The sequence below is a fragment of the Mustela erminea genome, chromosome 1, assembly GCF_009829155.1.
Source record: "Mustela erminea isolate mMusErm1 chromosome 1, mMusErm1.Pri, whole genome shotgun sequence".
Taxonomy (NCBI): Eukaryota; Metazoa; Chordata; class Mammalia; order Carnivora; family Mustelidae; genus Mustela; species Mustela erminea.
The window spans coordinates 16,941,415-16,964,619 of NC_045614.1; the positions used below are offsets into that span (position 1 = coordinate 16,941,415).

Consider the following 23,205-nt stretch of genomic DNA (forward strand, 5'->3'; position numbering starts at 1 on the left):
CTGGGCTCCCCCCACCCCCAACAGGGTCCCAAACCTGGACAGGGCACAGATGGCCCCACACCCCTGCTGTCCTCCTGCGTGCAGGCCCGGGGGCCACAGGTGTGCAGTTTGTTGGCACATGGGGCCCGCAGGAGGCGAAGCCAACAAGGCGAGTGCCCTCACCCTGCCCCGCGGCTTGCTCCGGCGTTCCCATGTACCCCACAGAGGCACGGCCGCAGCGGACACCCCCGAGCCCCTGCTCGATTACATACCACCAAGGGGAAGGGCCTGGCCAGAGGCCACCCAGCAGGCCAGGGGGCCCGGGACTCTGTTCCGCCTTGCCTCCTGAGAGGCCAGCTCTGCCCTGGGACAGAGTCAGGAAAGAGGCAGGTCCCCAGGAGGCCGCTCGTAGACAAGAATTCTAATACACAGAGCGGTCACTAGCCACCTGGAGCCTCGGACCGAGAGTGGAGAAACAGGGAACAACACCGACAATGATGGGAGGAAATCAGCCCAGCAGACTAATGGCAAACTTCCAGAAGGACTCCAGAATCCAGCAAGATGAGCAGAAGGTCCGTCACAGACCGTCTGGGCCACTGGGACACAGACAACAACACTGAGGCTGGGGAGGCTTGGTTGGCAAAAAACCTGTGAGTCGAGGCAGGTCAAGGAGGTCATCCTTGAGACTGACCTAGCGGCAGGGCGAGGGGGAGGGGAAGCCCCCGGCTCCAGTGTCATTGCCATCAGTGCTCAGGGGTGGTAGCAGCCGTATCTCCTCGGGAGACACTAATAGCTCGTCTCCTCTGAGAGCCACCTCCAGTCTGCCGTCTGCTCTGCGGGTGATGAGGCCCTGGCCTTGCTTGCTCCCCAGGGATGTCCGCGGCGGCCCCTCTCCGCTCTGCAGTGGGCCCGGGCCGGCCCAGCTACCAGAGCTCCTTGGAGTCCCAGCGGCCAGGAAAGCGGTGCATGTCTTCCTTCTGGATGTGCTCGTAACAGGACTGTTGGGAAAGAGGTCAGGCTGATGGGGAGCTGGCCTGCCCGCCCCTGGCCCCATGCAAAAACGGCCCAATACTGGGATGCACCCATCTCCCCGGCCTGGACCACCCCGACTCCAATTCAGCCTCTGCCATGGTCTGCAAGGAAGGGGGCCTCCCCTCTCCTGTTATGCTCAGAGAGCAGCCTGGAACAGCCTGGAACATGCCGGAGGTCCCAGGGACCCAAGGGCTGGGATGAAGTAGGAGCCCTTCCCCAGCCCCTTTAACAAGGGCAGGACCAGGGACCCTGTGGGGCCCTCCCCACAGAAGCACATACGAGCAGTGAATCTGGGGTCATCCCCACAACACTGTCCAGGGCAGGGAAGGCGTCTGCCCCACGGGCCAGAGTATTTTTGCCTCTGTCCAAGAGCTCAGTCCCTCACCTCCAGGGCTGTGAGCAAGAAGTCATACAAGCCTCCTGTGTGGATGGGGTCCATCATGTCACGAATCAGGTGGATCTCGGCTCCCAGGTGCTGGATTCTGGAGAATACCCAGCCCCACAGTGAGAGGGAGAAAGGGGTCCATCAGCGACAGGCCCCAAGCAGCCAGGGATGGAGCGCTGGCCCAGATGGCTGGCTACCTGGGCTGCGGTCCCCGTTCTGCTCCTGGCCCCCACAGGACCCTAGGTGGGGTTTCTCTGCAGGATGGGACGGGGTCCTCCCGTAGCCCACCCCTCAGCGCCCCTCCCCCCGGCTGGGGCTCACCGGGCACGTGACACCACATAGATAAGCAGGGGTAACAGGTCGTCCATGGGCAGCTTGTGCTCCTGGCCCAGCACACGCGACACAGTGGCCTCAATCTCCCCATATGTCTTCTCCAGCACCTCCAGCTTCTCCCGGGGATCCACCGTAGTGCTGTGGCAGGGGCCCTCATGTTCAGCCCCAACCAGGGGCCCCCACACTCCTGTCCCCCCTCCTCCTCCTCTGCCCAGGGCGTGAACTCACATGATCTTCTGCAGACATTCAGTGGCTGACAGGAAGCACTTGTCCCTGACCAGGGAAAGTCTCTACAGTGGTGAGGGGCAGGGGGAACAGACAATGAGGTCAGGGTCCCCCCAGCCCTGTCACCCCCTCCCTCCCAGAGTCAGAGCTCTCACCACCCACGATTCCCATCACTGGCTCCAGGACAGCCCCGCCCCGAGGGTTGAGTGGCCTAGGGCAAGTCACAACGCCACCGTGAGCCTCAGTTTACTCAACTGTAAAGTGGGATAATAGTCTCCAGGGGGTTGGGAAGGAAGATAATGATCCCAATGGCCACTGGGAGCCACTGGGGGTGGGTCCTTAAGTCAGCGGCTCTCAACCCAAGGACTTGTTGAAACACAGAGTTCAGGTCCGCTCTGAGTTTGACTCAGTACATCTGGGTCAGGGGTGGGGGTGGTCCAAGAATCTGCTGTTCTAACAGCTTCCCAGCTGCTGCTGACCAAGCATGCACACCTGGAGGGCCACAACCTGGTGTGTAGTGGCCCACCGCCCCCTCCCAACACTCTCATGAGGGAGCACCAACCCCGCAGCAGGGAGTACTCTCACCCGTGGGGGAACTGAGGCTCAGAGACAAGTACTCTGCCCACAGCAGTACAGCCAGGAAGAGGGGCGGAGCCTGGATCTTCACCCGCCTATGGGGGGTGCCAGCGGCCGCCCCCTCACCCACCCAGGAGATCAGAACAACCCAGAAAGGTGGGTGTCCCCCACACCTGTTGGCCAGCACTGCCTGGGCCCCTCTGCAGCAGGAAGGCGGAGGGTGAGCAGACTCTGCGGGCCCTGCTCAACGCTCAGGCCTCCCCCTTCCTGGGGCAGGTAATGGACCCACCTTCTCACCTGATTGGTTGTCAGCGTGAGGTCCTTGAGGGGCCACAGGTGCCTGAAATGAAACAAGAGTGACAAAGAGCCTTTACGAGGAGGAGGGGGCAGGGTCTGAGGTCAGGGGGCACATTCCCTGTACACCGTGTCCCCCAGCAGGGCTGAGCACAGGACAGGGGTCCACGATGGCCTCTCCGAGTGCTTGCATGGAGGTCAGGGCAAGGGGAGAATGGGAGAGATTCCTGGGGAAGACACCACCCCAAAACTTAACAGAGGGGTGAGGGGCAGTGCTGCAGGCCAAGGGACCCTGTGAGCAAAGTCCCAGGGCTTGGACTGGAGAATGACAGTGGAAGAGACTGTTCTGGAGGCTTTGTGAGCTGAGACAGGCTGGTGAATGGGGAGGGACGTGGGTACCACGCGACACAGCACAGGGCAGGGACTTGGGGAGACAATGGAGCGGAGAGGCCAGCGTGGAGGAAGCAGCAGAGAGGAGGCAGGAGGAGGTGCGGAGGAAGGGACACTAGGGAAGCTGCTGGCACCCAGCCCTCTGGGCTGGTGGCTATTCGGTTGCAGGAGACATTCACGATGGAAGGGGAAACGGGGTTTCAGGTGGGTGGGAAACATCACAGCTGTGTGACAAGGGACCACCGGGTGTGGGGGGAGAGAGAGCACCCATGCCCTCTGTCAGGCAGGTGGTCACCCGTAGCATCAGGAGATCAGAAGGGGTACTGAGGAGAAAGGATGTTTTAGCAACTGAGGGTAAAAGGGCCTTGCTCCCAGAACAGTCCTCAGTTTCCCCTTCAGGAGCTCCCCTCCCCGACTCTCAGTCCAGTTGCTGGGAACAGGACACCTCACTCCAGCCCCCGTAGTAGATAGGGAAGTAGATTGGCCTATGTGGGCCACAGACAGCATTTAGGGGCAGTCTCACACACCGAGACAAGCCAGTGAGGGACTTCAGGGGCCCTGCTGGAGCTGTTAGGAAGGGGACACAGGCTCCCTGGGGCACAGTGGGGGACAGAGCTGGTGGAGTATAAACCTTGAGTGGCTGGTACCATGTCTGGCACCATAAATGGGAGCCAGAGATAAATCAAGAGAAAAAGAGAAGTTGCTTCCCTTCACTAGGTAGTTCAGCAGCTAGATCCAGCCACACCTGAAGCTAGCAACACTAGCATAAAGCTAGAAGTTCATGGGTATGTGAGCCAATGAACACCACCTCCTTTTCTGCTAAAGACCATTGAACTCTGTGTGTACCCTCTGTGCACATGGGCCCCAGCAAACATGGCAAGGAGGGAAGGCTTACTTCTGCACATCTAGGAACTCGAGCAGCTTTGTGTCAGGGAAGAGGCTCAGGTTGGCAATGCCCTGGCTGTAGAGACTGTCCTCCGACTCGTGGAGAAGCAGGTAGAGAGTGAAGAGCTCCGAGTAGAAGCTGGGCAGCATAAGCGGCAGCACGAGGCCATGCACCTGCAGGTCCCTGAGTGACAGCAGCAGAACAGGTTGGGGCCGGCAGGGTGGGCCCCGGGGGGAGGGATTCCTACTTGGCCTGCCCCTCAAAAAGCCCACAGAGCTCCTTGTCCCACAGCAAACAGCGTCCCTGTCTCCTCCATTCCCTAGAAAATGCTTCCGAAGTCCGTTCTCAGTGATTCACTCCCTTGGTTGAAATCCATGGCCCCAGATCCTCTCGCTGGATGCCAAGAACCGCTATGGCAGCTGGGGCAGGGTTTGATCCCCATGTGATCGAAAGCAAAACCCAGGCCCCGGCTAGACAAGAGACGCAGCAAAGCACTCGGCAGCCATGTCATGCTGGTCCAGGGCTGCCTCTTCGTTTTCTGGGCTTCCTAGCACTCCATGGGGGATGTTCTACCTAACCCAATCTCCCATGTCTCCGGCAATGCAGCCACAGGCCTCCCTGACTGGGATCTCTGGGCCTGAAATCGGAAGGCAAACTATAAGGTCTGGTCTTGGAGGACAGGAGACAGATTTAACGATGCACTTCACTCCCACTCTGTGTGGCCTCGGGCTTGGCCCCTGCCAGGCCTCAGCTTCCCCATCTGCATGTAGGGGGGAGAGGGCACCTGGGGTGGTGGGCACCATAGAGAGGAGGCTGGGACAGGAACTTTACAACAAAGATGCACCTGATACCTCGCGGTGGGGGCCCTGCCCACATGACCCAATGACGAGGTCATGGGGCATTCCAATCCTCAGATGCTGAACGAACATCGGTCAGTAGCATGAACCCACAACACTTCCCCGGAAGCACCCCCAATGCCCCAAGGGAGCGAACATGGGCAGCCTCCCTGGTCCTGAGCCTGGCTACCCCCAGGGCGGGGACCCTACACACCCCACAGGAGCGGTCACCTTGCCTCCGGATCCTCGTCCTCCTCTGGAGCCTGGCCCTTGCGTCGTAAGGCCACCTGCAGCAGACCCCTGCAAACAGATGACATGGACTGCAGAGCTGCCACTTCCCACAGAGCTCGAGTCACCAAAGCCCAGGGTGGCAAGCTCCGCCCCCCAGAGCCATGGGGCATGAGGGGCCCAGCCTCCCAGATCTCTGTAGTTAGGAAGCTGGGAGCACAGGACCTCAGCCCCAGAATGCTGGAATTGCAGCATCTGGGGCCCCCATTTGTAATAACAGACGGGGTCTCGGCTCAGCCCAGACTGGAGATGGGGTGTGAGTCCAGAAGGAGGCTCAGCCCACGGAGGTTGAGAGCTCCCCTGGGGTCAGGGGTCAGCCCAGCGCCTGGTCTAGGCTTGGACTCTGGCTACAGGCAGTCCTTGCTATAATCTCCTACCTTCTAACCCCTTTGCTCACCAGTAGAACACTGACCAACACACTCTCTGGTTCTTTCTCGATCCAGACGCACCATTCCTGCCCAGGGAGGCTAGGCTGAGCACCCGACCTCAGGGAAGGGCGGAGCTGTACCTGCCTGTGCTCACAGACTGGGCTGCAGTCATCCGCAGGGACCATGCAGCTCACCTGTAGGCGGCCCAGAGCTCCCTCGCGTGCTGCTTCACCTCCTCCTGGGCCAGCGTCTGCAGGTGCTTGTTGGCCCCGATGCCCGCATACGTGGCCTGGAAGGTCAGCATCAGCGTCCGCAGCAGCTTGCCCAAGGGGTGCAGCGAGCTGCTCAGAGCCTGGCAGGTGCAAAGGCAATAGAGAGGTGTTCGCCGCCAGGAGCTGGAGCAAAGCATGCCCCAGCAAGGCTCCCAAGGCTGCTCCCATTTCCTAGATGGGAGCACTGAGACCCTCAAAGGAGAAGGGGTTCACGGGCCTGGGCCATCCAGACAGCACAAGGGGCAGTGAGATGACCTCCCTCCCCTCAGACCCCGTCCCCCACTCCCCCAGAGCCCTCACCTTCCCGAGGCACTCCCGCAGGGCCCTGGGCTCCCGGTGCAGCAAGAGCTCGTCCAGGACGTCCTCCATTCTGCCTGCACAGGCCTCGGGCTGGGTCCTGGGGCACCGGGCACACATGTCTCTCACCTACCCGTGGGCCACGGCCTGCCCCCTCCAGGAGACCTTCCTTCCAGCCTACCCGGAGCCCCACGGATGCTCGCCCTGGTTCTCTGGATGCTGTGGGTGCCCCCATGTGCATGCATATGCACACACACACACACATACAAGCAGGTACCCCCCATGCACACACACACACGCACGCGCAAATGCGCCTACCTCTCACAGCACAGGTACTCCTGGGATTTGCGCAGCTCCCTCGAGTTCTGTACATGGAAGCCCAGCAGGGCCTCCAGCTCGTCCCCAGGGCAGCCGGCACTAATGAAGTCCCGGAAGGGGCCATAGACCCCCTGCCAGCGGCTCTCCACGGGGAAGGCACCCACACCTAGCTGCCTGCGACAGAGGCAGTGGGGGGGGGTAGGAATGGGGCTGTAGTGGGCAGGACCCCGTCCAGGCCCTTGGAGAGGTGGGGACATCCCACCTGGCCCTGAGCCGGGGCCCAGGAATGGTGGGTGGCCTGGGGGGCGCTGACCTCCAAGCCTCCAGGAGAAGAAAGGAGAGGCAGAGAAAGGGAGAGAGAATCTACTCCACAGTGGAGAAGAAAGGGACATACAGAGCCCTGGAAAGGAGACAGAGAGATCTGGAGAGCTGGAGGCCAAGTCCAGACAGCAGGTTCTTGGCCTAAGAGAGAACACGGCCCGAAGTCCCGGATCCTTCTGCGAGAGAGCCCACGCTCCCTGTCACCACACCTGGTTCCTTCCTGAGCTTGATCCTGTCTTGACCAGCAGGCCTGGGGGTCTGGCCATGTGTGTGCCTAATAGAGCCCCACCTTCCCATGTCAGGTTCACAGATTTTCCTACATCTGCACCCCACGCAGGCTTGGCCATGCTTTTGAGGTTTGCCGTCTACTCCCAGCTCCTGCTGTCAGGGAGAAGCCATGTTAAGGACAGTGGGTCTAGTAATCAACTCTACTCCCTCCCCACACCTGCAATGCTGCCTGGGACCATCAGAAATACCATCCGAACCTCAACAGACATGGTCCAAGTCACCATTTGAACTAGTTTTCCAAGGAAGAACTCTGTTCCCATGGGGAAAAAGTCAATCCCCTTCTCAAAGACCCCATGATAGCGACAGTAAGACCACTTAGCAAGTTGCCTTCTTTACCTTGGCTGCCAGGGAACTCAGAGCCAGGCTCACACTCAGTCATCACTATCACAGGACTTACTTGTCCCGTCCCTTCCTTTAAGTTCAACTCATACTTTTATTTCCATTTTATTCTTGCTTATGTGTGCTGTGTTTACAAACGGCCATGTACCCTTCCCAGAAAAAAAAAAAAAAGCAGGGTCTAAGCAGTCTCTGCATAATATTTTTCTCTGGTTTTGTGGTGTGTGAAGTTATGCCATAGCCCTTGATCCCAGGAGTCTCTGACTCGAGGGCTGTGTGACCTGAGTCCGCTGAACTCTCCAAAGAGCTAAGAGGGAGTACAGAAAAGCTCCTCTGATAAGGCCCAAGTCCCGGGGCTGGAGACATAGACACAGACATGGACACATGCACATGCACGGTGCACACACACACATACACACGCTCAAGCGCGCACGCACACACACACACACACACACACACACACACACACACACTCCAGAATGCACAGACCAGGGGCTCACCTCTTTCGGGTGCTGCTTGGATCCGGCGGGAAGGCAGCCGTGTCCAGCACTCCCTGGGTATGCAGTCCTTTCCCTGCCCCACTGCCAAAAGAGCCCTCCAGGGTGAAGCCGTTGGGGAAGGTGACCTTGCCCTGCAAACCAGGGAAAGGAGGCAGGGACACCTGTCTGTCCGTCCAGCTGCCCTTCCCTCCAATCATGACAAGCCTCGTGCCTGTCCATCCTGGGTCACAGAGGCTAGGGACTGACAGGTCGCCTTCCCACCATCCGTTCCACTGGCCCCACCCTGGGGGTTCCTAATTGTCCACACCTGCAGGAGCCCCCGATCAGGAGTTGTGCCAATGGCCCAGGAGCTCACCTCAAAGGTGGGAGACTGGGAGGGAGTGGGGGAGGGACTCTCAGGTCAGGAGAACCACTACTGTGGAACTTGGGGAGGGGTGGGACACGGGGTAAGTCCAGAAGTAGGAAGAGGCCTGGGGAAGGCATGAGCTGTATTGGCCCTGGGAAGGGTCCTGCTGCCTGGGCTGTCCCATTCCAAGCACTCCTGGCCTCCCCACTTTGATGCCACAGTGCCCCCCAGTCATTAGGAGACTGAAACAGCCCCCACATTTCCAAAGGCCCAAGGAGTGCCCAACTGTCTTCTGCTGGGTCAGCTCGGTCAGGACGATGCGGAAGGACAGTTACTCCAGGGGTCCCTGCCCAAGGCACCGATGGCTGTGGAAGGGGTGGATTCCGACCCAGGGGCCTCTCGGGAGACAGAGCCCAGCTACCGGCACCCTGTACACCTGTCCCCTCTTGCCTCCCATCAGGATCGAATCACAGCTCCACAGCAGGAGGGTGTCATGGTGCCCACCGGATGCCATGGAGACGAGAGAGGCCCTCCCCTACCTTCCCCACCCACTGCCTACACCCTCAGCCCTGGGTCCGAGTGGGGAGATTACAGGGTCCACCCAAGACCTTGGTGGGGGTGGAATGGGTCTCAGTGGTCCTCACCTTCCCCACAAGGGTCAGGTCCCTGGTGAAGGTGCCTTCATATAAGGAGTCATCTTCAGAGAGGAGGATCCCGGGGCCCTAGGGACGGAAGCAGGAGTAGGAGCAAGGGAAGGGCCAGGAGACTGGGAGTGGGGAGGGACGGCAGGAAGACAGGAAGTAGGCATCAATCCCGGGGGGGCAGAACAGTCCTGAGCCCTGTCACACCCCCAGCACTGTACTGAGGTGGGTGCCAGCCCTTGGCCCGCTGAGCGCTGAGCACCAGCCCCACAGACCTCATTCCTGCGTTCCTCTGAATGACTGCCTGGGACTTGGCTCCAGCTCTCTCTTGGGGGCCCTTCCTTCCCCACTGATGGCTCAGGAAGTGCTGGGCTTCTCCTCAGCCAACCCCACTCCCCTGGCACTGACCCTCAGGGACAGTGGAGCTGAATAGGCTCCCTTGTTGCACTGGTTGCCAGGAAGCTCAGGGCCCAGTGGGGTATAAATTGTGTCCTACTTGAATCTTTAATATGTCTATTCTTATAATTTCTTCCTCCTTCAATCCTTTCCAGAACAAAGTGGAGCCCAAGCCAAAGCACAATCCAGAACAACAATAAAAATCCCCAGGCCAGAGCCTTCCTATGTGCTGAAGCACATGGCCAGGTGTGGGTGAGGCAGGAGGCGGCTGCAGGTGTGCCAGGGCTCAGGAGACCTAGGAGCGAGGCTCAGCCCTGCCACTCGATAGAATGTGACACCAGGTAGGTTCTCTGACCTCTCTGAGCCTCATATGTGTCATTCATTCGCTGGGGACAGTGAAACGATCCACAGGGTTACTGGGAGGGTCCTGTGAGGTTGTACCGGGAGCTGAGCCCAGAGCTAGGCCTCCAGGCAGGGGTGTCTACGTGTCCGTTGCAGAGGCGGCTGGTATCACCGTCCCTGTGCACTTCATCCTTGCTAATTTCCCTGAGTGTTTACAGGAAGTAGTGAACCTGAGTTGCTGATGGGGAAACTGAGGCTGGGAGGGCCAAGGCCAGCGTCAGGGGCTGGCAGAACTGCATTCCTGCTGAGGCTCTGGCTTCCTCCAGCACCTAGAAACCCAGCTTCCTGCCCCACCCACCCCTGCCCAGCCTCTGCTCAACATTGGGGCCCTGAGAGCAGGGGGGCTCCAGAATGCAGCACCAGTGCAGGGAGAGAGTAGCTCAGGGCACACATGGGTCACCCCACTCACCACCATCTTGTCCGCTTGGAAGGTCCCCTGGTAGCAGACACCAGCCTGTGTGACCATGACCCCCGGGCCATGGCGCTGGTCAGCCTGCCACATGCCGATATAGCGTTCCCCCCTGGAGAGGAGCCAGAGTGGGGTCAGAATCGTTCCCGGGCACTTCTGTGTGCTCTGCCAGTGTGGTTGGGATTGGGATGGGGGTGGAGAGCAGGTAAGGAGCAATGACATCGCCTGAACCCACTCAACTCACGCACGGGGTGAGAGGTCAAGACCTCCAAGAGGAAAAGAGGGTGGAGGAGGAGGGAGCCTGCCTGGGGGAGGGTATCCTGGTAGGCTTCTTGGAAGCGGTGGCAGGAAGGGCAGATGGAAAGCAAAGTCACAGAGGTAGGAGCCTACAACTGAAACAATGTACGAGGGGGCGTCTGGTGGTCTAGAAGGCTGGCAGGGTGCAACTGCGGCATGGCAGGGGTGAAGTCAGAGAAACAGGCAAGCCTTGAATGCCAGGCTGAGGGCCTTGGGCTTTGTCTCACAGCCCAGAGAGCCGGGAAGGGCTGTGGTCCCTACATGGACTAGACCAGGGCTCAGAAACTCTTCCCGGACAGTGCAAGGAGGGGCCAGACCGGGGACGCTCCTTGGTCAGCGAGCTCAGGGCCCCCTCATTCTGAGATTCAGCATCAACCAAGGTTGTGGACAGGAAGTGAGGGGTTTCGGGGGGGGCTCTGGGGGGACAAATGGACCTGACCCTCTGACGACAGTGCTGTACCCTGAGGCACCCCGGTCTGTGTGGGGGTCTAGCTCTAACCCTGCCCTCCCCCCGCAGGGCAGCAGCGGAGTGCTCACCTGTCGCTGTCCTCTTCGATGCCATACCCGCTCCGCTGGCCCTTCTCCCAGTGGCCCGTGTACCTGCAGGGCTGTGGGGCCTGCGGGGCGCTCTCGAGGACCCCAAATCCGTGCCGCAGGCCTGCCCAGAAGTAGCCTTTGTACACCTCGTCGGTGCCGTACCTGCGGAGGGTCACCAAAGCTGGCCCGGCCTCCCCGAGCTCAGCCCGGGGCATGCGGCCGCCCCTCGCACCTGCCCTGCCACCCAGCCGAGGGGCACTTACTCACAGATGCCGTAGCCGCACATGCTGCCTTCCTGCCAGTGGCACTTGTAACAGTCAAACTTGTCCTCGGAGGCCTGAGGCACCAGGCGGATGCCGAAGCTGCCAGTGTGGGTGCGTGGGGAGCGCCGTCAGCCCCTGGCTGTCCCCTTGACCCAGGACACCCCACGGCACCCCTCCATGCTGCCCCGGAGTGTCCCTGCCTCCGAGGGGCCTTCTCAGACGACGGGGAGAATCTCCTAGGTGCTCAGGAATCTTTACTTCCCAAGAGCCACTCTCGGGACACCCCTGTCCCTACCCTTCACGCATCCCCGGAGCACCTTCCCGCCCCAACCACGCCCTCCATGGCTCGCCCCCCCCCCCCCCGGGCTTTCCCTTCTGTGCCCTAAGGGGAGCTGGACCAAATGGCCTTAAGTTCCTGCCTGAGGTCTGGGAATCGAGGATGGGGCCAGGCTGGGGATGGTGGCGAGAACGAAAGCCACCTGTCTGCCCACCCCCCGCCTTACCCATGCTCCAGGCCTTGGCAAAAGCTCCCCACGTGATTCCGGCCATCTGGCCACCTCAGGGTGCCCCTGCAAGACAGTTGAGGTCCACGCATATCAGTCCTGCCAGGCTCACCTTTCAACAAACACAGGCCCCCCGGCTGACCTCCATCGCGGGCTGCCTCAGAGGTTCCCCCCGGAGCGGACTCTCTGCCCCCACCCAGCCTTCTTCTCTGACCCTTCTTGACTCCTGACACAACGGTCCCAGCAGCCGCCAGCACACTCACCACACCCCACAGGGAGGGCTCTGGAAACATCCAGGTTCCCTTTTCCCCCTTGATCAACAGGAAGGTCCAAGCTAAACTTTAAGCTTAAGTCAAACGCTCGTCAGTGGTTTCTAGCACCCTCCTCTCCTCTTCTGATATGGCCTCGTGTTTTCTGGGTTTTGTTTGTTTGCTTGTTTGTTTGTTGTGTTTTGTTCATTTGTCTCCTGGAGCCCCTTCTGGAAGTAGGCAAGGTCTCAGAGACTAACATGCTTGTGAGCATCACCTGAGCAAGTCCCTTCTGCTTTCTGGGCCTTGGCTTTCCCAGCTGTGGCCTGGGGGTCGGAGAGCGGAGCGCATGTGCTCCCAAAGCCCTCCTGCTCGTGGGGTCACACAGACCTGTGGCTGAAGCTGAACTCACCCTACAACCTGCCCTAAGGCCTTGGGCAAGTCATGCCAGTCTCTGGCCTCAGTTCCTGCACCTACAGAATGGGCAGTAACGCTCCCCTGACGTGTTCTCATAAAGACTAGTGAAGACAGGAGGTCTGCCAACCATTTCCATCACCAGCTAGTGTCACGGGGACATGAAAATTATCCCTCCGCCCTCCTGAGAACAGCAACTGCAGACCTACAGTCTGTCCCACGTGCCCGGGGCTCATCACCAGCATCAACACTCCACGTGGCACAGACCTACTATGGGCCAGGTCCTGTCCGACGGCGCGTTAAGACAGAATAGGGGACAAACAGAGTTGACTGACTCATGTAGGAAGGAAGAGCCTTTGGTGGTGGCCGGAGGTGATTGGGTCCTGTCCGCCCCTCTGACTCCCAGGAGGAGCCCCGGTCGCTCACCTGCCATGGGGCCTGCCCCGACACCACTCGCCCTCGTAGGTGGCTTGACAGAGCCGGCCCTCAGCACGGAAGGTGTATGCCACGCAGCGGCAGGCGGGGGGCTCGGAGGGCTCCAGGCCCGTCCCCAGCACAGGGAAGTCCTTCTTCCCACGTAGGGCCTGGCACACAGCCTGAGTCACTTTCCACTGCCAGACCATCTGGTGGGGACAGGGGAGACACAGGAGAGGTCCCTGCTGTGCCAGCGGCCCCTCTAGGAAGCCTTGCAGGGTAGCTCCAGATAGTACCGCCTCCACCACCCCCGACCTATTCAGGCACTTGGGGGAACTCCCACCGCCCCATGCTGCGCCTGAGGGCTCCGCATCCAGACCTGAGCTCCTCTTGTGCGGCTTCAGGGTCTGCCCAGAGGGGCCACACAGAACCACCAGGACCCGCACAGGCCCCAATCCCGGCTTCATGGGGGAAAATGCCCTGGGCTCTGTGGCATTTTGATGCCTGACCCCAGGCTGACCACCGCCGCCCTCTGACCATGACCCCAGAGGCCTGGCCACTCGCAGGGAGCCTCCAGGGTGCCATACCTGTGCCCTCCCCCGCCCCTCCTGGTATCTCCCCTCACTCCTCTCCCCCAACTGCCCCGATTCACAGCCCACCCACACTCACCAGGTCCTGAGCGTTCTTAGAGCAAAAGGAGAGCTTGTCCTCGGGTGTGAGGAGTTGAAAGGTGCACCTAGACAGATGGAGGTGACGAGTAGGCCCCCGCTCTGTCCGGGAGGGTGTTCCGGGAGGCCCCAGCCCTGGGGTGCGGGCAGTTTCATGAGGGTGGAGGGAGAGAAGGCCCGGGGTGTCATTGGAGGGGGCTGCTCACCCGTCCTGCCCAGGATCCACCCACACCAGCTTCAGATCAAAGGTGTGGACACTGTGACCCTGGAAGAAGATGGGGCACCGGGTCACCCAGGGCCCAGCTCAGACGCTCCCCTACTGATCTGGCCCAGGCTTGCTCCAGGCACTGACCTGCGGCCACACCACTGAGTGCCCCTGGCTGCTCAGTCCAGCGTGCCCAGCACTGAGACTGGTCCCCACCTCCAGGGCAGCTCCTCCGTCTCCCTTCCCATCTGAGGGCTGGCGGGGACCTCGGGAGCAGCCTCCCCCACCCCACACATCCTGCTCCATCATGTCCACAGCTCGGATACCATCGGCCCCTGCTAGAAACCTCTCAGGCTCCTACCGTCTGGGGGATGGGGACCTCGCTGCTGAGCCAGACCCCTGAGACCACACAGACCACTCCTGGCTCCCAGGTCCCCACTCCTCGCCCCCTCCATACCAAGACGCCATGGCCCTGCCACACTCACACCATCTCAAGCCTCCCCTAGTCCCCCTCAATCTGACCCTTGGCTCATGCTGCTTCCTCTACCTGGAAAGCAGTCCCTGCTCTGAGAGCTGATGAACATCCCTTCCTCTAAAAAAGATTTCATGCATGCAGCGACCTCCTGCCTGGCCTAGGCAGGCTGATCACTGCCTCACTGCCCCAGGAGGTAAAGGGGGTTCAGGCCCAGGACCAAAGGGCAGGAGGAGGGGGCCAGACACAGGCAGGGACAAGGGCGGGCCCGGCACAGGACATGCAAAGGTCCAGAGGTAGGAAAGGGCACAGAGCATGTAAGTGACATGCCATCAGTGTATTTGGAGCACAGACAGCGAAGTCGGGAGTGGAGGGGAGTCCAAAGTGAATCAGAACCCCAGAACCAGATTTCAGGAGACACGGGTCTGGGCAGGTAGCCTCCCTGCCAGGCCTCAGCCTTCCTATGTGCAGGGGAGTCCCAGACTGACATTCAGAGGGGACAAAGAAGACAGTGCTCTGGCTAACACAAGGGCAGTCTGAGTTCAGGGGGAGCTAGGCACAGTCAAGGTTACGGGCCAGGGAGCAATCCCAAACCCCCGGCCTGTGATATCCAGAATCCTAGGCACTGCTCCCACGTGGCACTCTTCTCTAGAAGCCTCTTGTGTGCCCTGAGGTTTTATCCAGCCCTCCCAGCCACCAAGAGCCACCCGGGAAGAGAACTAAGAGTTGCCCGGCATCCGCAGAAGGACAAACTCACTCCCAAGCATTTTGCAGAGGAGGAAACCGAGGGAATATTTAGCAGGGATGCCAGTCGGCAAGGGCTGAGGCTGGGACACACCTGGAGCAGCCTTGCCCCACAGCGTCCCCCTCCTGCAGGAATGACTCTACCCTCCGCCCCCACCCCGGCCTGCCAGCCTCTCGGCTCCCCATCCCCCACCCCCCAAACCTGGGCAGCCTGAGTTCTCCCTTGCTCCCAGCTATCTCCATCCCGCTTCTCGGCCAGATCCCAGACCCCTGCTGCGGCCCCAGGACCTCTGGTCAGCTCCCCCAAACCTGCAGCAAGACGAGGGCATCATTGAAGAGCAGCACACGCTCTGCCCGCAGCGGGGTGACCGTCACGGCTACATCCTGGCTGTCCTGCAGGAGTCGGCGCGCAGGGGTGCAGAGCACATCCTGGGGAGCAGAGCAGGGGGGCAGGGGCTCAGGCACCCCCCATTCCCGGTGGCTGTACCCACTCCTCCACCTGCCTCTGCCAGGCGCGCCAGCCCCCCACAGTCTGAGCATCTCCTGGAGGCCCCCAGCTCGGTGGCGGACACCGGGGCTCCAAGGTCTGGAGGGGCAGCACAGCCTGTCTTGAAGCTTCGCTTTGACGCCCACCGCCCCTCAATCCACTGCCCCCGCCAAGCCCCCAACAACACTCACTGGGGCTCTGCAGTCCCTGCCTCTCGCTGGCAAGTCATGTCCCCTCTCCTGCTCACCTAACTGTCTACCCTGTGCCCCAGGCCTGTCACACCCTCCCAGGGCACAGGGGGCTTTCCACCCCAGCGGGGGCACTACATGCCGCAGCGGGCAGTGATGTCACCATAGGATCATTTGGTGGCATTAATTCTGACTCCCCTTCCTCAGAGCCAGCTCACCAGGTGCCTGACCCCTGACCAGGGAGGTGCTCCACAAGCGCCTGAGGACTGCTGGATGGACAGACGTCCCAGCCACCTGGTTCGACCCCCGCCCCCACTCCCAGATGGGGAAATGGAGGCACAGTGAGTCCAGCAGGCCCCTTCCCTGACCACGCATGGGGCCCTAAACTCACTCTCAGCCGGCTGCTCAGGGAGTGCCAGAGAGCCTGCGTGGCCAGGGCCTGGTCCAGCGCCTGCCTCATGAAGGACTGCAGGTTCCCAAAGAGGGTGGCCGCGTGCACCACCAGCTCCCGAGCGGGGTGAGGCTGCGGGGACACAGAGCGGCCGGTGAGTCGGGGAGACGGGAGACTCGTCAGAGCCTCCCCCACCCTGTGATGCTTGCCCAAGCCCCGGCTTGGCCCCAGCTGCTCGGAAGGTCGGATCAAAGCCGAAGTGTGTCCCTTTCTGCCTGCCAGCCCTTCTTTCAGGGCGAGGCCAGAGCGAAGGGGCTCCAGAGCACCGCTGGGCCTGGGCCAGAGGTCCTCACATCCAGTAACACGGCTTTCCATCTGCTCCTGGGTCTCTGCCAGCCCCCCAAGGGCACAGCCATAGACCTCAGGCCCTGTCAACACCCCCCGCCAGGCCCAGGACACTGCATGATCCCCAACATGTGGCTGGGTCTTATTCAAACTGAGTAAGGTGAGTCCCCAGAGCCAAGGCCCTACTTCCCTCCTCCTTTGGCTCCCCTACAAGCAACAGGCCTGGTGAGCGTTCCATGCCCCCCCCCCCACCCCTGCAACCTACCTCCGTGACACTGTCCCCGAGGCTCAGCAGAAGGAGCACATACTGCTGCACGTGATGGGCCAGCGGCTGGCGGAGGGCCTGGGTCAGTGCGGTGCCCACCTTGGCCTCGGAGCTCACGCCCGACAGGAGCTGCCCCAGGGCCTTGCGCTGGCCCCGCCAGAACTCCCTGGGTGGATGGACGGCCACACACACCACCTTCACTCCCCTCCTCCATTCCTGAACCCATGGCCATCCCCATCCCCCAGCTGAGCCCCCAGATCCCAGGGGCAATCCCAGACCCAAGAAGGCTCTCCCGTCGGGTTAATACAGCCGCCCTATTGCAGAGTCAATGGCAGTTTCTCCGTGTGAAGGGACTGTTGAGTCCAAGCACCCACCCTGAACAGGATGGCCCCTCTTTCCCCTTTCCAGGGTAAAGTCTGGCTACTGGATGTCTGGACTGTGCTTACAGCCCCCAGAGACTTCTCTCCCTCTCTTCCGGTGTGGAGCGGTATGGAACAGTCAGAACCAGGATGAATCACGGGCTCTGACACCCGCTGCTCTGGGGATGGGACTTCCCTGACCTTCTGTCCCGGACACCCCCATCCACGCAGAGGGACCCTGCAGCATCCCAGGCTCACCTCCTCTTCTTTGCTGCCTTCTGAAAGGCCTGCACCGCCACGCAGCTAGCGTAGGACTCGATGTACCTGCCGGCAGCACAGGAGACAGCCTGCAGGCCCAGCCCACAGCTTCGCACCCTAACCCCTGCCTTGCCAGGATCCCCGGATCCCACCCACTGATTGGCTGCAGCCCTGCCCCTGACCAGATAATTCCACCTAGTCTTTCTTCCCTGGGAGGCCCCAAGGCTCAGGTCTGGGGTCTCTGAGCCGGTGCCCGGGGGCAGGGGTGAAGCCCAAGGCCCTGAGGCCGACCCCAGCAGAGCCTGACCCCAGACTGAACCCAGACCTTGGCCTAAGCCTGACCTAAGCCAGGTGAGCCCTCATGCCCCAGCCTTCCTCGCTGCCTTACTCCACGTGGACCTGCAGGACACGGTCAGCATCACGCAGCAACAGCAGGGACTCCAGACCCACGGCGTCGTGGTGGCCCAGCCGCTCCCGCAGCGAGTGCAGGCTCTCCTCCGTCACCTCCCAGAGCCGCTGGGAGCTCTGGTGCAGCTGCTGCACGAGCCGCAGGCACTCCCTGACCTGGGGGTCGGAGGGCTCTGGGGCTGGAGGAAGGGGGGGCAGCACAAATGCAATGTGATGGGGGTGGCGCCCTGTAGCCCAGGAGCTGCAGCTGGGGTCCTTAGGACAGGAGAGGAAGCCGGTGTGGCACCCTGAGCTTAGCAGGGACGGGCAGGCTAGAGTGCGGGGCAGTGCCCTTGAGGAATCGGGGGCGGGGGGACCAATCCACCCCCTCACGAAACAGGGTCAGCACTCATGACCTAGGGGGCACCAAGTACACTAAATCTCCCAAGACTCTGGGCTTTCTCAGGTCTGGGATATGGGGTCCGTAAGATCCCGTGGTCCGCTGGTACCCAGAGAAGCACGGACAGAGCCCCCAGGTGGAAGGCACCTGACCAAGGTCACTTCACAGGTGAGCCCCCAAGTGGGTCATGGCCCAGGTGAGAGTGGGATGAGAATCCAAGCAGAGAATGAGGCCCGTGCCCTGGAAGAGGTGGGATTTTGACTCTATGTATAGCTCGGTCTAGGCTAGGGGTTCACAGTCTGGCCCCGGGGGATGCCTCGGAGAAGGGAATAGCCAGCGACCAAAGGCAGAGCCCCAGTCCTGTCAGAGGATGCCGATACCAAGTGTTCTCACTCCCGTTTGAGGCTGAGAAAGCTGTGCCTCGGAAGGTCTCAGATCCCCAGGATGGTTCCAGTGTCCCCCACCCTTGCCACTGCAGAGCCAAGACTCACTGGTTTCGAGCAGGGGCTGGAGGACAAGGCTGTTGATGCGGGCGAGAGTAGCTGAGAAGACCTCCTCCAGCCGCCGCAGGGCCTCCTCCTCCCGGCTGCACATGGCCAGGGCACTGCCCTCAGGGCCTGTGAAAGGGACACAAGCAAGAATGAGGGCCCCAGCGAGAGCAGGGTCAGTGCCATGCCTTCCGTCCATGTGCCCAGGACCACCCATGACAGCTGTGAGCAATTGGCCCAGGCGGCCTCAAAGAGGAATTTCTGGACAGGCCACTGACCCCTGCCCTGTTCTGCTCTGCCCCCGGGGCCCAGCTGAGGGACCTGACCAAGCAGGTGCTCCTCAAGCCCAGTTCTGGCCTAGTCATTCCCCTGCTCAAACATCCACCATGGCTCCCAAGGGCTCACAGTAATACCTAATGGCACTCTGACCTCACTCCCCCTCCACCGAGTCTCTTGAAACGAGGACACACTGTCAGAAGAACCCAGCCTTTTTCTCAAGATCATGACTGAGGACCCCCTGTCACCCAAAGGGCTGCATAAGCAAGGAAAGGTCTAGGGGAGTAGGGAGGTGCTCTCCTGCGGGAGCCATCACAGATGGGCGAGAAATAAAGAGGCAGAGAGATGGACAAAGCATGCAGGTGGGACACCATGAGAGCAAAGGATCATGGGCCTGAGGGTGCAGGCTCCGAGGGTAAGAGTGGCCTAAGTGGTCATCAGAGGAGCCATGGAGGACCTCAGGGCAAGGAAGCGGTAGGACCCAGAGTCACACTTGCAGAGATGGGCATGATGACAGTGCCGAGCAGTGGGGGGGGTGAGGTCAGTGTGGGTAACAGCTAGACCCCCCTGCCCCTCAACCCGGCTGACCCTGCTGGGCCTGGAAGAAAGGGAGGGGGGCTGCAGGGGTGGGCAGGTGGGCTTGAGCCTATGGACTTCTTACCCCAGAGTGAGGGGCCCACCATGCAGGCAGGGGATCCCCTGGGAATGCGGCTTTCTGATGAGAGGCAGGGGGAGCAGGGGGCCTGGGCTCCAAGACACCCACCCACGCACCCCCAGCCAGGCTACAGCCTCCCAGAGACACAGCCCTCTCCCAGCAGCACTGGATGCCCTCACCAAACAAAGTTCATCTGCCCAAATGACCTGACCAGACATCTCAGGGGTGAGAGCTGGAGGGTTTCTTAGCCCCAGACCCTCACACTGCCTCTCCCTGGCTCTGACACTCTGAGGCTCCACAGTTAGCTGAGTGGGGTGGGGTGGGAGATACAATGGAAGCTTCTGGAATGAGCAGGCAACACAGACAGCCGAAAAAGGGCAGAGAGGAAGGGGTCTCATCCCTCCCAACCCGAGCCCTGCGGCACCAGAGAGCATTCAGGCCCCTGGCAAAACCTGCAACTCTGGGGAAGGGGGGCGGGCGCCTCAGAGCTCTGGCCAAGGGCCCAGGCCCCGGCATTCCTGCCCCACCTTTCCTGCTGCTGCTGCTTCAGGAGGGCGAGGCCTCGGGGAGGGACAGGCAGGAAGGGGAAGCAGCTAGACACCCAGCTGTGGCCTGCTTTCTCCCTGGGCCCCTCTGGGTCCCTGCGACAGCCCTGTAAATCCCCCAACCTGGGGCCAGGGTACAGCAAGTGGGGGCCGCCTGACCCTCCCCCATTATCTCCAGAAACGGATGGAATGGAAAGACCCTTTGGGGGCTGACTTTTCCATCCCCAGTGGGCAGCCAGTCAGTCGGGGTCTGAACTGAGAGGTGAGGACATGGGCTAAAGGTAGAGGAAGAGGGTGCAGCCAGCATCTTCCGAAGCCAGCGGATAGGAACCGGATGAGGGCGAGTGTGGACCTGCTGTCAACAGCCGGAGGCTGGGAGGTCCTGAGTAGCAAGCAGCCCCACACTCACACTGATCTGGGAATCACCCCAGCCACGCCAGACCCAGGACATGGAGCTCTCTCTCTATCCCTCTCCACCTCAGACTACCCCCCCCCCCCACCGCAGGGCTGGCAGCTACCCCTCCCTACTTATCTGCCTGCACCCTTGCTTGGCCCACATCTCAGCAGCCCCCAAGGGACTCCCTGCTGACCCCACTGCTCAGTGCTGGTCATGGTCCAGCTTATCCAGAGCCCTGCTCCTCTCTAGGCCTCAGTCACCTCCTCTGTGAAATGGGGGTCTGATTAGATCAGAGCTTTCAAATTATGTAAGTCCTCCCTAGAAGGGACAAACAGGTGTGGGGAGCTGCTCTGGGTGTGGAGACCTGGTCCTCTGCTTCCCTCCCGGCTCAAAGCTGCCTGGGCCCCTCAGAATGAGTCTTACAGATCAGACTGGCAGACACGACTCTAGGACCCTTCCAGATCTGTGGCCCCAAAGGGATGTCACCCCTAGGGAACTGAGGCACATCGCCCAGAGGACAGGCCAGAAGTTAAGCATGACTGGTGAGGTAGTGGGTGGGGGGAAAGGTTGTAGATGAGGTTGGGGGTCTGGCCTGGTGTTGACCATGGGACCCTACTCCTTGGCTAGGGAGCTTGGAATTCATCCTGGAGGCAACCAGGGTATGACAGCAGGGAGCAGACCAGGTATCAGGTATGAGTGTGTTTGGGGGTGGAGGGGAGGTGTTAAGCCATAACATGAGAGGGACCCAGCAGGAGTAATCCCTGATCAAATCCCATCATACCCCCAACCCACCCGGCTGTGGTCAAGGGCATGGCCTCCTTACCCTCGTCCTCTACCCAGGTTTAAGGTCCCTTAGTGGCAGGCTGCACAGGAGGTACATATGGAGAAACTGAGGCCTAGAAAGGAACTGGAGGACCAAGACACTATCTGAAGAGCACGTGCAAGGCTCAGTCTGACCCAGGCCTCTGGCTCCCTGTCCCACCAGGCTCACCTGAGCTAGGCAGTTCAGAAAGGCTGGGCAACTTGCCTCAGGGCACACAGCAAATTCCCAGTAGGGCCCTGCCTCCTACCTCCTCAGGCAGCCTTGGTGCTCTCTGTGGGGCGGGTGAGGACAGAACTGGCTAGTCTCAGCTTGTCCAGGTGAGTCAGCTGCCCGTCCCGGTGTCGATCTAACCAGTAGCCAGACCTGCTCTCTCCCCTGCATTCCCGGCCTCTGTCCAAGCCAGGTTGCTCTCAGGCAGGGTCACTGGGACATCCCCTACCCTCTCCAAGGCCTCTTAGGCCCCTGGGCCACACCCTGTCATGGCACCCACTCTGGTATTTCCTGGTCAGGATAGGCAAGGAAGTTTTGTTTGGTGACTTTTTTCTGGGCTGCCCAGGCTCCCTAAAACAACCAGCAAGCACAGCAGTAGAGCAGAAAGGGGCTGCCCCAGGGAGGCAGCACTCAACTGCCACAGCTGACCCCTCAGTCACCACTTGGGCCTCCCCCCCACCCCCGCACCCCTTTTCTGGTCCTCCATGGCTCCCAATTTCTCCTCCTAGAAGGCCCACCACCCCCACCCCACTCCCAGGCTCTCACAGCTCTCCTGCACCTCCCCATCCGGGCACACGCAGTCCCCAGAGTTTCCCAAACATGGGATCCTGTTCCAGCCACCAGGCATTTGCCCATGCCGGTCTCACTGCAGGCGTCACCTCCTCCTGGCAGTCCCCCAGGTTGGTTGGGTGAGGTCCAGGGGGCGGCCCTCGCACCCCACACGGGGGTGCGGGGGCTGTCCCTGCGCTGCCCCTAAACCCGAGCCGGGTGACCACGGGGCGGGGAGGACGAGGCTTAAGTCCGCTGGCACGGAGGGGGCCTTGGGACAACCTCAGACAGCCCCGGCGTGAGTGCCGCCTGGGACCGAGGAGTCGTGGAGTGACGGCGACGCGCTGGCCAAGGGGGCGCTAGGCGAAGGTCCCACCTGGAGTGAGGGAACGCGGAGCACAGGAGCCAGGCCACAGACGCGCGACCTCCGCCCCGCCCTTACCTGTGCGGTGCCGGTACCCCGAGCGGGGAGCGTCGCCGCGGCCGCTCGCAGCCCGCCGCCCGCTCACCGCCCACCGCCCCCCTCCCGTTCCGGCGCCCGCCACGCCCCCCGCCACGCCCCCGGCGCCCGCCACGCCCCCCCGCCACGCCCCCGGCGCCCGCCACGCCCATCTCCCCGCCCCACCTCCGGGAGTTGCCAGTGGAAGTTGGAGCTGGCGCCGACGGGCCCGCCTGGCAGGAGGTGGGACGCGGCGTCGGTCCGCCCCCGCCAGAGGTTTACTCTTGCGGCCTTTACCTGGAGTTGTCCGGGGTCCGAAGTTTCCTGGGACCCGATGGGAATGAGAGAAGGGGTATTGACTCCTCCGCCCCCTGAAACACACACATACACCCACTCACTCACTTACTCAGGCCCGGGCCAGCCTGTTTTCCCGGGGGAAGTTCTCCCAGCGTAGCAAAAAGTGTCAGGGAAGCAGCGTGGCTTTCCTGGTCCTGCCAGAGCCTTCTCGGTGCACTTGCCCCTGTTCTGACGGTCTGGGGCCTGGGTGCAGCCCCTTACCCCCTCTACCAATACCGAATCACAAGAATCACAAGAAACTTGAAGCCGAGGGTGGGGGAAACCGAGGCTGCCCTGCAGCCCCTTGGGCCAGGTGTGTACGGCCAGCCTCCACTCCTTTCTGTGTGACCTTAGGGAAGTCCCCCTGCCCGAACTGCTGGGTCTCTACATGGTCCAGTAGAGCGAGAAATCAGCGCTTGTCTGCTCCAGAGCCTGTGACCTTGGAAATGGTGGTGGAAGCCTAATCCCAAGGGGAAGGGGGGGGGGGGGCAGACAGGTTCAGCCTGTAACAAAGGAGCCCGCAG

At 61.3% G+C, this 23,205-nt stretch overlaps 1 protein-coding gene across 4 annotated transcripts; it reads right to left on the minus strand.

Annotated features, from left to right (window-relative positions):
- Positions 1–474: 474 nt before the first annotated feature.
- ALS2CL (ALS2 C-terminal like) lies at positions 475–22,447 on the minus strand. 4 transcript variants are annotated; one of them, XM_032317771.1, is made up of 26 exons: positions 22,349–22,447; positions 18,455–18,580; positions 17,565–17,763; positions 17,177–17,242; positions 16,560–16,725; positions 15,950–16,081; positions 15,193–15,312; positions 13,669–13,727; positions 13,464–13,530; positions 12,807–13,003; positions 11,719–11,784; positions 11,216–11,314; positions 10,953–11,114; positions 10,119–10,230; positions 8,915–8,992; positions 7,925–8,055; positions 6,480–6,653; positions 6,165–6,261; positions 5,787–5,944; positions 5,168–5,236; positions 4,110–4,283; positions 2,828–2,870; positions 1,958–2,019; positions 1,718–1,867; positions 1,397–1,493; positions 475–977 (listed from the first exon to the last, which is right to left on the minus strand). In XM_032317771.1, the coding sequence occupies exons 2-26, from the start codon at positions 18,555–18,557 to the stop codon at positions 903–905; spliced, it is 2,856 nt and encodes a 951-aa protein (XP_032173662.1). In that variant the 5' UTR covers positions 18,558–18,580; positions 22,349–22,447; the 3' UTR covers positions 475–902. The 4 variants fall into 4 exon arrangements, with proteins under 4 accessions (XP_032173662.1, XP_032173646.1, XP_032173654.1 ...); XM_032317755.1 differs by having other exon boundaries at positions 10,119–10,283; positions 10,953–11,133; XM_032317763.1 differs by lacking the exon at positions 22,349–22,447 and adding an exon at positions 21,395–22,342 and having other exon boundaries at positions 10,119–10,283; positions 10,953–11,133.
- Between the last annotated feature and the right edge of the window lie 758 nt (positions 22,448–23,205).

Excerpts from the sequence above, each read along its gene's own strand:
- ALS2CL (XM_032317755.1), bottom strand. The coding sequence starts at position 18,557 with ATGTGCAGCCGGGAGGAGGAGGCCCTGCGGCGGCTGGAGGAGGTCTTC. Across the intron at positions 13,728-15,192 it reads ATGCCCTCGTCTTGCTGCAG|GGTCACAGTGTCCACACCTT; the intron begins GTTTGGGGGAGC and ends ATCTTCTTCCAG. Across the intron at positions 13,004-13,463 it reads CTAAGAACGCTCAGGACCTG|ATGGTCTGGCAGTGGAAAGT; the intron begins GTGAGTGTGGGT and ends TGTCCCCACCAG.